The sequence below is a fragment of the Dipodomys spectabilis genome, unplaced genomic scaffold (assembly GCF_019054845.1).
Source record: "Dipodomys spectabilis isolate Male_0828 unplaced genomic scaffold, ASM1905484v1 ptg000234l, whole genome shotgun sequence".
Classification (NCBI taxonomy): domain Eukaryota; kingdom Metazoa; phylum Chordata; class Mammalia; order Rodentia; family Heteromyidae; genus Dipodomys; species Dipodomys spectabilis.
In genome coordinates, this window is record NW_024870911.1 from 20,359,404 (window position 1) to 20,376,612 (window position 17,209).

General features: G+C 49.8%; 1 protein-coding gene across 3 annotated transcripts; it reads left to right on the plus strand.

Moving 5' to 3' along the window:
• Window positions 1–8,273: 8,273 nt before the first annotated feature.
• Smug1 (single-strand-selective monofunctional uracil-DNA glycosylase 1) lies at window positions 8,274–16,678 on the plus strand. 3 transcript variants are annotated; one of them, XM_042698873.1, is made up of 5 exons: window positions 8,274–8,290; window positions 9,274–9,334; window positions 9,973–10,170; window positions 14,479–14,780; window positions 15,795–16,678. In XM_042698873.1, exons 4-5 carry the CDS (start codon window positions 14,490–14,492, stop codon window positions 16,320–16,322), a joined length of 819 nt encoding a protein of 272 aa, XP_042554807.1. In that variant the 5' UTR covers window positions 8,274–8,290; window positions 9,274–9,334; window positions 9,973–10,170; window positions 14,479–14,489; the 3' UTR covers window positions 16,323–16,678. The 3 variants fall into 3 exon arrangements, with proteins under 3 accessions (XP_042554807.1, XP_042554806.1, XP_042554808.1); XM_042698872.1 differs by lacking the exon at window positions 8,274–8,290 and adding an exon at window positions 8,307–8,443; XM_042698874.1 differs by lacking the exon at window positions 8,274–8,290 and adding an exon at window positions 8,325–8,346.
• Window positions 16,679–17,209: the final 531 nt, after the last annotated feature.

Sequence of the window (17,209 nt, forward strand, 5' to 3'; positions counted from 1 at the left end):
GCTGACAGTGCTCACTCAGATGGGGTGGGGAGAGGGCTGTGAGCCTGAACTAACGGGGTCACGGTGGAAGAGGCTTAGCGAGGTAGAGAGACAGACCCTGAGTAGGTTAGAGGAGAAACTGCTCATGGACTTTCCTCCTGCCCCAGGGACTGGCTTTGAATCATGATCCCCAGATCTCAGCCTCCTGAGTAGCTAGGATGACAAGCGTGAGCCACCAGCACCCAGCCTTTCCTATCTTTTTATTATCTATCTATCTATCTATCTATCTTTCTATCTATCTATGTATCTATGTATCTATGTATCTATCTATCTATCTATCTATCTATCTATCTATCTATCTATCTATCTATCTATCTATCTGCCAAGCAGGGGCTAGAACCCAGGGCTTCACGAGTGCTCTACTACTGAGCTCCATCTACCCCAGCCTTCCACAGGTACTTGCTGAACACCTAAGGCCGTAAGGTAGCTCAGCAATAAGTGAAACACTTGGCAGTAGGTGGCAAGGGTCACAGGGAAGGACAAAGGGAAGACCAGGATCGCTTTGAAGGGAGGTGCCATTTCACTGGGGGCTCAGGGAGAAGGTAGGATGTGTGTTCAGTGGTGGAGAGGGATGGGGAAGAATGTTCCGGAACAGAGATAACAGGGTCTGTTGTGTATAGGCAGGCGAGGATGCTTTGGAGCATCCGAGAGGCGGGGGGGTTGGAGGTGGGAAGTGGCTGGTCAGCTGGCAAAGGCACTGGAGGGATAAGCCTGTGGCTTAGCTGTGGCCTAGAGGCCAGAAGGAAGCAGGCAAGAGCTACATCATTCATTCAGTCAGACAGATGTTTGTTGTGCAGCCATGGGTGCAGGGCTATCCTGTGAGTTGGGATGCAGTGACGGAGGACTGGTCCTCATCTTCAGGAAGCTCAGTTCATAGCCCAAGTCGTCAGATCTGAGATCTGAGCATCGCAAGTGAAATCCAGCAGGAAAGTCCATGAGACTCTAATCTCCAATGAACCACCCAAAAGCTGAAGCGGAACAGTGTCTCAAGCGGTAGAGTGCTATCCTGGAGCTGAAGAGCTCAGAGACAGCGCCTGGGCCCTGAGTCCAAGCTCCAGGACTGTCACAAAAGGAGGAGGAAAAGGAAGAGGTCGTCTGTCAAGATGGCTCCCGATGTGGAGGGATGGCCATGGGGACGTGCTGCATCCTTGGTCCGAATCACTGTTCTGGGAGGTGTAGCCTGCAGACATGATGGAGAGGGCCACCGTCCCAGCTGGGAGGTAGAGCTGAGCCAGGAAGGGTGGATGGGAAGGAGAGGCAGTTCTAAGAGGGCTGTCTGTCTGTCTGTCTGTCTGATGTCTGGGTGGGCCCCTCAGGATAATTGGACTGGACAACTCTAACACTACGCAGACAGATTGTCTAGCCTCCTGGCCTGGACATTTCCCACCACTGCATCAAGCCAAATTACTCAGCCCCCTCCCCCGGCGCCCCAAGCCACGGGCTGCAATGAAATCCGATTAGTGAAGAGAAAGCTGCGCTGAGCTGACAGCTCCTCCGATAATTGCTTCCCAAGTAAGCCATGCAAATCAGCCCATCCCACCTGGGCCTGCTCTCCTCTGGACCCTGAGTCAGCCCCAGGAGATAGAAGACACCTGGGCTGGACAGATGGAGGAGCTGTCACCTGTTTCCAGGCCTGGGGTGTCTAGACAGCTGGACTGTGTGGCCCTGGGGCAGAGGAGCGAGTAGTAGGGCCCCAGGCTCCCTCCTATGTCTGTCTTCTCCCCTTTTGGACAAGGAGTCTACGGATCCATCTCTCCGGAAGGCAGACAAAGGGAAGAGACACAGGGATGTGGCAGGGCATGTTCAGAAAAACAACAACCACCACCAAATGTGGAAGCAGAGTGTCAATGGCTCACACCTATAATCCTAGCTACTCAGGAGGCTGAGATCTGAGGTTTGCAGTTCAAAGCCAACCTGGGCAGGAAAGTCCAAGAGACTCTTAGCTACAGTATACTGCTCAGAAAAAGCCAGAAGCTGTGCTGTGGCTCAAGTGGTAGATCACTAGCTTTGAGCACAAAGAGGCTCAGGGACAGCACCCAAGCCCTGAGTTCAAGCCCCAGGACTAGCAAAAGAAAAAGGCAGAAGTGGCGCTATGATTCAAGTGGTAGAGCTCCAACCTTGAGCAAAAAAGATCAAGGACAGTGCCTGAGTTCAAGCTCCAGTACTGGCACATGTACACACACACACACACACACACACACACACACACACACAATCCCCACATGAACTTGAAGCTTAGCCTTCCTGTATCTCCGGTTCTGGCAGGGAGAGGGAATGGGACAAGTGGGATCTTCAAGTAGCTCCACCCACTGTGTGTCCCCCTCCTGTTGGCCTAGGGCAGGACTTGGGATGAGGTTGTGGTACATCATTTTGCCTCTAATAGAACCTTAAAACTTGTATGTTGCACAAGGGCATGCATGCTTGCGTGTGAGGCTTGAACTCAGGGCTTCATATTCTACTTGGCTTCTTTGCTCAAGGCTGGTACTTTACCATTTGAGCCACATCTCCACTTCTGGCTTTTTTGTTTGTTTGTTTTGTCGGTTGTAGAGCTTGAACTCTGGGCTTGGTCACTGTCCCTCAGCTCTTCAGCTCAAGGCAAGTGCTCTACCTCTTGAGCCATAGCGCCACTTCTGGTTTTCTAGTAGTTTATTGGATATGAGTCTCATGGACTTTTCTGTCAGGGCTGGCTTTGAACCTCAATCCTCAGATCTCAGCTTCCTGAGTAGTTAGGATTACAGGTGTGAGCCACCAGCGCCTAGCCACTTCTGGCTTTTTGCTAGTTAATTGGAGTTCGGAGTCTCATTGATTTTTCTGCTTTTTCTGAGATCCTCAGATCTCAGCCTCCTGAGGAGACTAGGATTACAGATGTGAGCCACTAATGCCCAACTTGGTTTTTTTTTTTTTTTTGAGACAGGGTTTCACTATGTAGCTCAGGTTGGCTTTGAACTCCTGATACTGCAACTATAGACATGTGCCACTGTGCCCAATGATCATCAGCTCCTGAAGACCTCTTCCTTAATACCTTCCATTCACACAGATACACATTTTTTCCCACATATACTTTTTTTTTTAATCGGTCATAGGGCCTGGGTGCTGTTCCTGAGCATTTTTGCTCAAGGCTAGTGCTTTACCACTTGGAGCCATAGCGCCACTTCTATTTTTTAAGTGGATAATTGGAGATAAGAGTTTCATAGCCTTTCTTGCCTGGGCTGGGTTTGAAACATGATCCTTAGGTCTCAGCCTCCTGAGTAGCTACGATTACAGACAAGAGTCACCAGCACCCGGCTTCACACACACATTTTTTTTTTTTTGGGTCTGGTCATGAGGCCTGAACTCTGGGCCTGGGCACTGTCCCTCAGCTCTTCAGCTCAAGGCTAGCGCTCTACCACTTGAGCCACAGCGCCACTTCCGGCTTTTTTCTTTTTGCTTATGTGGTGCTGAGGAATCGAACCCAGGGCCTCAGGCATGCAAGGCAAGCGCTCTACCACTGAGCCATCTTCCCAGCCCCACACACGTATTTTTATGTGTGAGCACATGTGCATTTTTGGGGGGATGCTGAATGTTGAACCGAGGGCTTGATGTATGCTAACCTCATGCTCTACCACTGAACTACACCCCAGGCTACCTCAAGTACCTTCTATCTCTGACTGCCCCCACCCCCATTCCATCTCCTGATGACCCTGGACACCTGAATGACACTTTCCTCACAGTTCTGGCCTTCTGCCCCCAAACCTAGCCCCATACAGACCTCCAGATGTACTGGCCAGTTTTGTCCTCTGTGTTTGTGTATGTGTCATGGCCTAAATCTTGGGTTGGGTCCTCAGTCCAGCATCAGCCTGAGTCCTTGACTGTGGTCCTAACAATATCAACCCTGAGGGAGCACAAATTCTGTGCAAGGCATTGCATTATGCTAATTAAGTGATTTCATGATCACAAGAGGAGTCATAGATTACAAAGATCATCCTATATTACAGTAGAGATAATTGAGTTAGGGAGAGAATAGGTAAAGGAATGAGTTGGAATTCAGATACAGGCAGCCTGATTCCACTTGCCTCCTTCTGCAATATTCCACTTTCTTTCCTTCCCTCTCTTCCCCCTCTCTTCCCCCTCCCTCCCTCCCTCCCTCCCTCCCTCCCTCCCTCCCTTCCTCCCTTCCTTCCTTCCTTCCTTCCTTTCTTCCTCTTTCCTTTCCTTTTAAGTGCTGGAACTGGGGTTTGAACTCAGGGCCTGGGCACTGTTTCTGAGCTTTTTCTGCTCAAGTTTAGCACAGTACCACTTGAGCCATACCTCCACTCCTAGCTTTTTGGTAGTTAAGATTTTTTAAAAAGTCTAACTGACTTTTCTGATCTAGCTGGTTTTGAACCTCGATCTGTAGATCTCAGCCTCCTAAGTAGCTAGGATTACAGCCAGGAGCCACGGGTATTTTGGTTTCCAGTGCTCTTCGAATGTTGGGCTGACCGGCCAGTGTACTGGATCCCATCTTATAGGGGGGCCCCCAGGGAGCTGACAGGCGACAACTAGTACCCAAGCTGTAGAAAACATGGCCCTCGTGTTCTCTATACCCAATCTTTGTTTTCTGTGTCCGGAGGCCCGGCAGCCGTCTCAGGCCCTTCTCCCTTAGTAGCATGGAGGCAGGGGAGGGGCTGACCGGCTGGCTGGAGCCTGAGCTGGAGTCAGTTGCAGTCAGCGCTAAGACCTCAAGAGGCCGATAGATGGCGCTCAAGGCCCAACACAGCTCTAACAGCCCAAGGAAACCTAAGGAAAACAAGTAAGCAGGTTAACCCCTTCCCCACTGGGCTCAGGCAGAGGAGCAGGCTGCTGGGCAGCAGAAGGCCCCTTCCCAGCCCAGGGGACCCAACTGAGTAGCCTCTTTCCTAAGCCACAGCCAGGCTCTTCTCTGGCCTCACAGGACTCTTTTCAAAAATTATCACCAGTCAGTGCCTCCATGATTTCCCAGATGGCCAGGCGGCTAAGAAATGGCTAAGTCTGGTCAGAAGGGCCCATCCAAGCCTGTGGGTTCTTCTCTTACCTGCCCCCCTCTCTCTTTCTTTTCTTTCTTTCTTTCTTTCTTTTTTGCTTAGTCATAGGGCTTGAACTCAGGGCCTGTATGTTGTCCCTGAGCTTTTGTGCTCAAGGCTGGTTCTCTACTACTTCAAGCCACAGCTCCACTTCTACTTTTCTGGAAGTGAACTGGAGATAAGAGTCTCAGGGCCTTTCCTGCTTAGGTTGGCCTTGAACTGCGATCCTCAGATCTCCTGAGTAGCAAGGATTTCAGGTATGAGCCACTGGCAGCTGACTTCCCATGTGTTACTTCCCATGCCTATCCCTTGAAAAATCTTTGGGCTCTGGTTTTAAGCACCTTCACTTCAGGAGAGTGCCCCATTTTCATTCCCCCCCACCTGATAGGGGCTCCCCAGGTGAGAAGCAGCATAGCTTAGAAGGCCCCACACCCATTTGGGATGGGAAAATTTGCTAGGTACTGCCAAAGCCTAGGTTTCTTTTTATATCTGGATTCTCTGTTTCTAAGCTTCCTGGAGGTGTATAGACTTATAGGAAGGAGTTGTTCAAATTTTCCAGGAAGTTGAAATTATGGGGAGGGGAATAGAGATCTCATGAGATCTCTGCCTGACAATCATTTAACTTATATTATTCTGTTATGGGTAGACTTGGGGTGTGAAGGGGCTTCTGAAATGATAAACTGAAAATACTGCACATGCAGGTAGCACAGGGAAGGGCCTATGTATTATTTATTTATGTGCTTATTTATGTATTTATTGGTACCAGTACTGGGGGTTGAACTCAGGGCCTTGGCATTGTCCTCTTACTTTTATGCTCAAGGCTGATGTTCAACCACTTGAGCCACAGCTCCACTTCTGCTTTTTGCTGGGTAGTTGGAGGTAAGAGTCTCATGGATTTTATTGCCCAGGCTGGATTCTTTATTGGCCTGAGCTTGGTCTCCAAGCTTACTCTCATTTCATTCTTTCCAGAGAAAGAAGAGACAGGGAGGAGATATACCCAAAGGAAGATAGATATACAGATACAGAGAATGCTATATGAGAGACTAGAGCTAGAGATAACTTAGGCAGAGATAAGCAAGGATACAGAAAGATGGTGAGGGGGAAGAGATCTGGTACAAATTAAAATTCAGGGCTTCATGAGGTGGATGATTAATTCCATTTCTGAATTCTTGCAAGGGTGGGGGTGGTTTCTCACCTTGGTGTCAGGGGTCACTGCTCAGCCTTCCTGAAGCTCCTGCTGCACCCACTAATGTTTGGTCTGCTGATAGAAGAGCAGAAGCCTGAGAAAGGGACAGGATCATTCTCTCTTTCCTCTCTAATCTTGGGTTCACTGGCCTCCTTCCCTGTTACCCACAGGAAGCCCTTGCTTCTGTGACTGGGCTTAGGCACGTGTGCAGGGGTGGGGGTGGGGTAGAAGAACACTAACCTTAGGATGCTTCCAGCCTAATAAAAGTCTTCTGAGCTGGTTGCTGGTGGCTCACACCTGTAATCCCAGGTACTCATGAGGTTGAGCTATGAAGATCACTGCTCAAAAACAGTCAGGTGATGGAGGGATTGGGTTGGCAGGGATGGGAGAGAAGGATACGACATCAAGATGCATTGTAGTTATAAAGGGATTTGTCAAATGTAACCCTTTCATAAAATTACTTCAATATAGTAAAAATATAACAAAAAATACCCAGCTGGGGCAGGAAAGTCTGTCACGCTCTTAAATACAATTAACCACCAAAAGGCTGGAGCTATGTCTCAAGTGGTAGAGTTCCAGATTTTAGTAAAAAAGCTAAGGGACGGTACTGGCAGTAAGTAAATAAATGTCTTACAGTCAGGACACAGAAACATCCAGATAGAGGACATCACAAGTAGGAATCGAACCACTTTGGAAAATGGTACTGGGATGGGGAAAACAGGGAATCAGACAATTAGGTGTAGGTTAGGATTTTTCAGGGAAGGCTCCCTGGACAGCAAACTCTAGAGCGAGGGTTTGGAAAGATGAGAGGTGTGATAGGTTTACATGTCCACTTGTGTGGGCTCAGGGACATCCAGGTTGTTTCTGGATTTGTCTGTGAGAGTAATTCTGCAAGAGCTTCTCATTTGAATTGGCAGAGAGTCAGTCTCACCATCATCCGTGCGAGTGGGCATCATCTAACCCCTTGCGTGTTCTGGGGACAGGGTCTAGTTTTGTAGCCCAAGGTGGCCTTGAACTGATGATCCTCCGGTCTCAGCCTTCCAAGGTCTGGGATAACAGTTGTGTGCCACCATGACTTTAAGTTTTCCCTCTTTATTAGCTGAGATATCCGTCCCTCTTGTGTGCAAAGATGTTACAAGATTCATCCTAGTGGCCTCTCAGGCTTTGGGATTTACATCAGCAAACTTCCCTGAAACCTCCTATCCAACTGAAGACGGAACCACATCCACGACTCTCTTGGTTCTCTAGTGTACAGGCAGTAGATCTGCGGACTCTGGGAGAACTCTGCTTTCCATACTCCTGTGAGTCAATTCCCATAATGCATCCCCTCAGATGGATAGATAGGTAGGTAGGTAGGTAGATAGATAGATAGAGAGAGAGAGAGAGAGAGAGAGAGAGAGAGAACTTTTGGACCCTATTTCTCTGGAGAACCCCAATACAGGAGTCAGTAAGGCAGACAGCAATGCAGAAGAGGGAGACCAGTCCAAACGGCAAAGCTGTGGAAGGCGTGGACAGTATCCGAAGGATGTTAGCTGTCCAAGAGCAGATGTCAGAAATGGCACCCGCAGGGTTGCACTAGTCCGGTACCTGCGACAGCAGGGGGCTAGGGAAGTCTTTAGCCATTGTCCATACCTTCAGATGGGTCAGGGACTGGGTTCGGTGGAACAGCGCTGCATAAACTTTAGGATTCATGAGAGCGACATCTCACTTCTCAACTACTGTGTGTGGGATTCTGTCTGGTTCTGGGGTGTGAACTGGGACTTTCCTGCCCGGGCTGGCTTCGAACCTCGATCCTCAGACCTCAGCCTCCTGAATAGTTAGGATGACAGTCGTGAGCCACCGGCGCCCTATTATTTAGTCTGGACAGCAAGCATAGACCACAACTCGCAGCAACAGAGCTAATTTAGCGCGCCTTCCGGGGATTGGAGCGTTTCCGGCGGAAGTGGCCTCTTCCAGCTAATCTCCTTCCCTAAGTAATGGAGACTACGACTCCCAGAGTCCTTTGCGCAGGAACCGGAACCGGAACCCGCTTGTGTTGCTGGACCAGGTGAGGGCGTTGGAGGCTAGAAACTGGGGCGACGGGGTCCTCCGGGAGCTGACGGGGTGCGGGCCGGTATTGAGAGGGTCGGGCTCGCGGGCTCTGTTCGGAGCAGGCCCCAGTTTCGAAGAACCTGCTCCAAGGCCTGCGGGATGGAAGCAGGTGCAGGCGGAGATTCGTGTGGTTCCAGACCCTCAGAACCGGGAGTGCGGGTCCTAGGGCTTGAACTCATGGACTTTCTGGCCCAGACTGGCCTCCAGCCACGATCCTCAGATCTCAGCCTCCTGAGTAGCCAGGATCATAGGCGCGAGCCACCAGCGTCGGGCTCAGGAGGGCCTTTTTAAGTTTATGTTTTTGTATTCTTTACTGTGCCTGTGGATTCCTCCTCTGAAGGACAGGAGTATGGATATTGTCTTAGATTTCTAATAAATTGCCTTGAATTGTCAGAAATTATCTGTCTGTCTGTTTTTGCCAGTCCTGGGGCTTGAACGCAGAGCTTAGGCACTGTCCCCGAGCTTCTTTTACTCGAGACTAGCACTCTACCACTTGAGCCACAGCACCACTTCCAGCTTTTTCTCTTTATGTGGTAGTGAGGAATCAAACTCAGGGCTTGCTTCATGCATGCTAGGCAAGCACTCTACCACTAAGCCACGTTCCTAACCCTATTTGACAGTATTTTATAAAGTGTTTTTCTTTTTCCTTCAGTACTGGGGTTTGAGTTCAGGGCTTCCACTGGTTTGACAAGCTCTCTATGACTGCAGCCAGTCTTCTTGCTTTATGCTGTTATTTGCAGATAGAATCTTTCTAGCAAATGTTTCATTATAGGTTTGAGCCACTGGCACCCATCAAGCCTTACATTTTTTAAGCCTCTGGCTTCTGGTGCCTTTAGATAGAACATTGAAGTTACTTCCTTTGGGCTCCTGTAGTGTTTTGATTTTAAAACTCAAATTATGCCGTATTACAACTAAATTGTTTTATCTGTCATCTTACAGGATAGATTAAAAAAAAAACAAGCCTGGGCCACAATTTGAAATTCATCAGGAGAGGGCCACAGTAAGTCTCATAAATATTGAAAAAAAATATACGGTAACAACTAGTGGTAGGTTTGTGGAATATGTAACTTTTTTGTTGTTGTTGTTGGTCATGGGGCCTGAACTCTGGGTCTGGGTGCTGTCCCTCAGCTTGTCAGCTCAAGGCTAGGAGCCAAAGCGCCACTCCAGGCTTTTTCTGCTCATGTGGTGCTGAGGAATCGAACCCAGGGCTTCATGCTTGCGAGGCACGCACTCTACCACTAATCCACCTTCCCAGCTGGAATATGTAACTTTTATACAGAGGAGAACTCAATACCATGTTCAAGAGAACCTTAAGAAATGTCTTGCTATCTGATTAGGCTTAAAACTCTGGAGCAGGAAAACAGTCTTACCACTTTTGCATACCCTCATCTTTGCTATGTCCACCACCAGACAGACTCAATATAGACTTGTGGGGAATCTGAAGATAGAGCAGCTGAATCTCTAATGTTGCTGCTACATAAAAAAAAGTACAAAGCAAGGTCCCAGTGAACATCTAAGTTTGCCAAACTTTCCTTTCCCACTTTCTTATGACTACAGGTGGCCCTGCACTGCTCAGTTAAGGACTTCTTAGCTTAATCTGGGAAGACCAGATTGTTATTTTTCTTCTTCTTCTTCTAGGATCAGAGAATAGGTTGATGGATCAAGCTGTTGTGTCAGTATTTACACAGCAGTCTCAGCTGGAGGAAGAGGCTACTTTTGACCTGAACTGGAGATTGAGAAGGAGAAAGAACAATGGTCCTTGTCCTGTGGAAGGTCCAGCTGTGATAGAAACACATCCAGAGCCCGACAAACCCTAGAAAACAAACGGATCACCAGGTAAGCCGCTGAAGCTTGAGTGAACTCAGGGTACAGAAGTTGGATGTAGTGGTTTGTACCTGTATTCCCAGCTATTTGGGATGTAGAAGCAAAGGGATTAAAAGTATGAGGCCAGCCTGTGCAATTTAGTAAGACTCAGTATCAAAATAAAAGACTGTGACTCTAGGCCCCAGTTTCTTATGCCTATAATCCTACTCAGGAGGCTGAGATCTGAGGATCATGGTTTGAAAACTAACCTGAGCAGCAAAGTCTCTGAGACTCTTATCTTCAATTTAAAATGCCAAGAAAGGGGCTGGGAATGTGGCCTAGTGGTGGAGTGCTTGCCTAGCATGCAGGAAGCCACATAAACCGAAAAAGCCGGAAGTGATGCTGTGGCTCAAGTGGTAGAGTGTTAGCTTTAAGCAAAAAGAAATTCAGGAATGCATAGGCCCTGAGTTCAAGCCCCCAGGACTGGTACAAAAAAGACTGTAGGGCATTTGCCTAGCATGTGTGAGATCTTTAATCTCCAGTACTGCCAAAAGTAAACATAAAAGGGAAAAGTAGAGCTGGGAAGGTGGCTCAGTGGTAGAGCGCTTGCCTTGCATGCCTGAGGCCCTGGGTTCGATTCCTCAGCACCACATAAGCAAAAACAAAAAAGCCAGAAGTGGCGCTGTGGCTCAAGTGGTAGAGCGCTAGCCTTGAGCTGAAGAGCTGAGGGACAGCTCCCAGTCCAGAGTTCAGGCCCCATGACTGGACCCGAAAAAAAAAAAAAAAAAGGAAAAGTAGAGAGTTGCCTGTCACAAATGTTTCCTTGTGGGGCTGGGACTGTAGCTCAGTGGTAGCATGTTACCTCATATGCTCAGAGACCTGGGTTTGATGCCCATCACTTGGAAAAGAAGCGTCTTGGCGGAAGGTAATTTTATGCAGCTGATTAAGGATGGATAGAGCTGAGTACCTAAAAAGAACTAATACCTTAAAGATGAGAGAAATTGAATAGGGCCTGGGCCCTGATTTGCCCGAATCTGGTTGTGAATTCACAAAGAAGCCAGTAAAAAAAACCGTGGTGACACCCAATGGCTCTTAGCTTTCAACCAGCTGAATCACCTTGTGTAAACTAGACACCTGGCTCCACAGTAGATCTTGTGTGCATGCCAGTGACATTTTATCATTGTGACAGACACCTGAGAAAAACAAGAGAGGAAAGATTTATTCTGGCTCGTAGTTTCAGAGCTTTTAGCCCATGGCCCATGGGCCCCATGGCTGTAAGGCTTGTTTTGAGTGAGGCAGAACAGCAAGATGGAGAGGGTGTAGTAGGGCAGAGCTGCTCACCTCATGACGACCAGGAAGCACAGAGATTGAGGATGGGGAAGTGAAGGGGAGAGGGAAGGGTTAGGGTCAAGATATCCTCTTACAAGACAGACCGCTGGGGATCTATGTCCTCCAGTCAGACCCTCACAGCTCCAAATAGCTGAGGTTAGGGTTAGCATCCTCAGGATCTAATCATCTCTCAGTGGTGCCACCAACTGGAGACTAGGGGCCAATCAACTTGAGAGCCTTTGCCATAATTTATACCCAGGTCGTGATATGTGGGGCCAGGTGGGGGATGTTGTTGGGGCTGGTTTGAGCTGCATCTTTATGTGTGTGTGTTACTTCTGAGACTTGAACTCAGGGCCTGAGGTCTGTTCCTTAGTTTTTTTTTTTTTTTTTTTTTTTGGGTCCGGTCATGGGGCCTGAACTCTGGGCCCGAGTGCTGTCCCTCAGCTCTTCAGCTCAAGGCTAGTGCTCTACCACTTGAGCCACAGCGCCACTTCTGGCTTTTTTTCTTGTTGCTTATGTGGTGCTGAGGAATCGAACCCAGGGCCTCAGGCATGCAAGGCAAGTGCTCTACCACTGAGCTACCTTCCCTGTTTTTTTTTGTTTGTTTGTTTTTGTCGGTCATGGGGCTTGAACTCTGGGCCTGGGAGCTGTCCCTGAGCTCTTCAGCTCAAGGCAAGTGCTCTACCACTTGCGCCACAGCACCACTAACAGTTTTCTGGTGGTTAATTGGAGATAACAGTCATCATGGATTTTCCTGCCTGGCTTTGAAAAGTGACCCTCAGATCTCAGCCTCCTGAATAGCTAGGATTACAGGTGTGAGCCACTAGTGCCTGGCTGTTCCTTAGTTTTTTGCTTTTTTTTTTGTCAGTCATGAGGCTTGAACTCTGGGCCTGAGCCCTGTTCCTGAGCTTTTAGCTCAAGGAGAGCACTCTGCCACTTGAGCCACAGCACCACTTCTGGTTTTCTGGTGGTTAATTGTAGATAAGAGTCTCACAGACTTTCCTGCCTGGGCTGGTTTTGTTTTGTTTCATCGGTTGTGGGGCTTGAACTCTGGGTTTGGGCGCTCTCCCTGCGCTTGAGTCACAGTACCACTTCCGGTTTTCTAGTGGTTTATTGGAGATAAAGGGTTTCATAGACTTTCTTGCCCGTGATCCTCAGCTCTCAGCCTCCTGATAGCTAGGGTTACAGGCGTGAGCCACCAGCATCCGGCCCTGGGCTGGCTTTGAACCTTGACTCTCAGGTCTCAGCCTCTTGAGTAGCTAGGATAGCAGGCATGAGCCAGTGGCACCTGACTGGGCTGCCTCTTGAAGCACATGTGTGATTTGGATGTGTGGAGGACTGGGGGAGTTGCTGTCCTGGGTGAAGACTGGATGATGTCATGGTTAACTCCAGGAGTGTATTTGACTGTTTTTGTAGGAATCAATATTGCATGCACTAGGTTTTGAGAGTTGGAACAGGAAAGACATTTTGAAAGTATGTGCAGAATGGTCATTTGGAACACTGGGTCTGTGTGGAAGTGATGTGAAGTGATGGCTTTTACAGTTTGTCAGACTTGCTGGCAGGATCTGGCTGCCTCCTATTCCCTCTTCCTCTCCCCTTCTTTCTCCCTTCATCTCATCATCTAAACATAGCATCTTATTCCATTCTTCTAATAACCTTACGGAGTAGTTATTACTATTAGTATTTGCATGGGGAAAGCTGAGGCTCTGGTCATGGTTACATAGCCGGTAAGAGTCTGGTAATCATCCTGCTTACCACTGAGGATTCTTGAATGTGGGAAAGAAGCTGGGCTGGGGTTCGGGGGTTGTAGAATCAATGGGGTGTCTGATCAAACCATCAAAGACAAGATGGCGTGAGTGGTTAAAAGCTCAGAGAGTGTGGGTTCAAATCCCAGCTTTATTACTTGCTAACTACGTGACCATGGGCAAGTTGCTTGATCTTGCTAAGCCTCAATCTCCTCACTTGTAACATGGGAACAATAATAGCCACCTCATGGGGTGGTTATGGAGATCAATGAGGTGTGCCTGGCGTAGAGCGATTGCTCACCACCTGGAGGCTGTCATAATTAGCCCTCTCAGGTCTCCAGGCAGTGGCTGTGCACCTGCAGCTCGTTCGTCAGCACAGCGGTTTCCAGGACACAGCTCATCCTGGCCGGACTTGTCATATTAAGGATGATATTATGCAGAAAGGATGCCACCAGCAAATGTACTGTGTGCCCAGCATGGCCCAGGCACCAGTGACTCAGACCTACACCTGATAGAAAGGAAGTTGGGAATGTTATTGGAAGTTTGGTGGTTATTGCTTGTTCTCAGGTGACAGATGAAGAGGAAGGATTGGGAAGTGGTGAGGGGAGGGGCCCTTCATCACCAACAAAGTGAGGTGAGAGCCAGGTGCTGGTGGATCACGGTCCCGAAAATCAGTTCCTCAAGAGGCTGAGCGCGAAGGATCCCAGCAGTCCTGGCAAGGAATGTCTGTGAGACTCTTATCTCCAGTTAGTCACAAGAAAGCCAGAAGTTGGGGCTGGGAAGGTGGCTCAGTGGTAGAGCACTTGCCTTGTATGCATGAGGCCCTGGGTTCGATTCCTCACCACATAAGCAAAAAAAAAGCCAGAAGTGGTGCTATGGCTCAAGTGGTAGAGCGCTAGCCTTGAGCTGAAGAGCTGAGGGACAGCGCCCGGGCCCAGAGTTCAGGCCCCATGACCGGACCCCCCAAAAAAAAGCCAGAAGTTAAGGTATGGCTTAAGCGATAGAGCACCAGCCTTGAGTGAAAAGATAAGAGGCAGTTCTCATGTCTAGATTTCGAGCCCCCTCCCCTCAAAAAAAAGCGAGGTGAACTTGATTACTATACTTGGGTGTCTGCCCAGCTTGGTTTCCCAGGATCCCTTCTGAGCCCAAGAGATGGCCATAGGGGCTTGGCCAGCCTGGATTCTCCCTCTCCCTCTCCCCCCCCCCCCCCGTGCCCCCCAGCTCTGAGCCTCTTGCTGATGGGGATTCAGTCTGCCTCTTTTTCCAGGTGATGGCAGCATGGATGTGTCCCAGACCTTTCCACCAGGGCCCCATCATGAGCCTGCAGGTGCCCCGTTGGATACCCCACCCTGCCCTGCAAGCTTGGCTGAGAGCTTCCTGCAGGAGGAGCTTCGGCTCAATGCTCAGCTGAAGCAGCTGCAGTTTTCCGAGCCTGTGAGCATTATCTACAATCCAGTGGATTATGCGTGGGAACCCCATCGAAACTACGTGACTCGCTACTGCCAGAACCCCAAAGAAGTACTCTTCCTGGGCATGAACCCGGGGCCTTTTGGCATGGCTCAGACTGGGGTAAAAGTCTTGTCCTTCCCCTGGTGGGTGGGGTGGGAGGCTCCAAGGTGGATGCTCGGGTAGGCTGGCTGTGGGCATGTGTGGGCCCCCCCTCACCCCATCCCAATACACACACTGGCTCCTGTGGTCTCAGACACTCTCCCAGCCTCTCTGCCCATAGTTTACCAAGCACATTAATGGTACTTCCATTTCCCCTGTGAGCCATTCACTAATTGCCTCTGAGAGCCCTTCCTTCCGCCATCCCCCATCCTCACCTTCCCTTGCCGGATCTTCCCCGTCCCTAGAGCCTGGCTAAGGTCAGGAGAGAGACCTGGCCTTTGGGATCCTCAAGGAAGACAAGTTGGCAGAGGTGGGTGTGTGCACCAGGCAGGCATTTTTGTCAGCCTGGGGCTCTGAGTCAGTGAGGAGAGCTTCATTAACAGTCCCAGGCTCCAGATTGGAGCTGCCTGATGGGTTTTCATAGCTCAGAGTGAGTGACTGCCCACAGTAGGAGTGCTGGGCAATGGGGGAGGGGATGGTACCTCAGGGCTGGAGGCTCAATCGCTTTTATTGACCCCAACTGGGTGATGAAAGGTGATCAATGATGATCGATGGAAATGACAGCCTGAGGCTTGGGGCTGGAAGGACACCCAGAGAACAGCGGACAGCCCTACCCTTGTGCCTCCTTTAACCCCGGCTCCCTTTCCACCTCGTCACCTGTTACCCAGTACTAACCATCCTGCCCTGTTTAGGCCGAATATCTCAGTGTATTCCATGAGCTTAGTCCCAAAGCTTGGTCGGGGTAGAAGTAGAGCACATAGATTCCTCTGGGCCATACTCCATAGTGAATACACGAGGAATGGACAGGATCAAACCACAGGGTTTGATTAGTCCTTGTCTCACACGTGGGGTGAAGTGAGGCTGGATGGGAGTCCAGGCCAGCTTGTCATGGAAGGTGGAGAGGGATCAGTTGATCTGGAGCCTGGGCCTCAGTCTCCAGTTTAAATCTCCTTTTGTTTCTCTCCTTCCCTGCAGGTACCCTTTGGGGAAGTGAATGTGGTCCGGGACTGGTTGGGCATTGGGGGGGCTGTGCTGACCCCTCCTCAAGAGCATCCTAAGCGGCCAGTGCTAGGACTGGAATGTCCCCAGTCAGAGGTGAGCGGTGCCCGATTCTGGGGCTTTTTCCGGAACCTCTGTGTACAGCCTGACATCTTCTTCCATCACTGCTTCGTTCACAATCTGTGTCCACTGCTCTTCCTGGCTCCCAGCGGCCGGAACCTCACTCCAGCTGAGCTGCCCGCCAAGCAGCGGGAACAGCTCCTGGGCCTCTGTGACACAGCCCTCTGCCGGCAGGTGCAGCTGCTGAAGGTGCGGCTGGTGGTGGGAGTGGGGCGGCTGGCAGAGCAGCGGGCACGGCGGGCTCTGGCAGGCCTGATGCCAGAGGTCCGGGTGGAGGGGCTCCTGCATCCCTCTCCCAGAAGTCCACAGGCCAACAAGGGCTGGGAGGTGGCAGCCAAGGAAAGACTTGGTGAACTGGGACTGCTGCCTCTGCTAACTAAGTGAATGCTCCTGAGGTGAACCGTGGTCCACGTTCAAGACTCCTCAGTCAGTTTTGCACAGGCAAACGAGCACACACCTAGGCTCTGTAGCCAGGAGACTTGTTCTTTGGTCTGTCTCACTGTCCTCTCACATGCCAAGGCAATGTCTAATGGCCTGGTGGGTAGTGGGCAGTTACTCCTGCTGGCCTTGCTCTGAGCATTGCCCTTCATCTTCCAGTGGCTAATCCACAGTGTATCAGCAGACATGGTCCGTGTGCGTACTGCCCAACTTCCTTGTTCCCTTCAAAGCCTCTACAAAACCGAGAGAGTCCTTGATAGGGACTTCCAAGGCCATATTTGCTGTTTCAGAGAAAAAAACCTTTTAAAAATCTTTATGTGTGTGTGTGTGTGTGTGCGCACATGTGCGTGTGCGTGCACCAGTCCTGGGGCTTGAACTCAGGGCCTGGGCACTGTCCCTGAGCCTTTTTTGCTCCAGGCTAGCACTCTACCACTTGAGCCATAGCTCCAGTTCCAGCTTTTTGGTGGTTAATTGGAAATAAGAGTCTCATGGACTTTCCTGCCCAGGCTGGCTTCAAACCTTGATCCACAGATCTCTGCTCTTGAGTAGCTAGGATTACAGGTGTGAGCCTGGCTCATTTTTTTTTTTTTTTTTTAGGTCTGAGACAGGGACTAGCTCATTTGGCTAGTGCTCTACCAACTGAGCCACACCTCTAACCCTTTATGCTTGAACTCTAGGCCTGGGCACTGTTCCGCAGCTCTTCAGCTCAAGGTTAGTGTTGTATCACTTGAGCCACAGCACCACTTCTGGTTTTTTTGGTGGTTAATTGGAGATGAGTCTCATGGACCTTTTCCTGCCCAGGCTGGCTTTGAACCGAGATTCTCAGCTCTCAG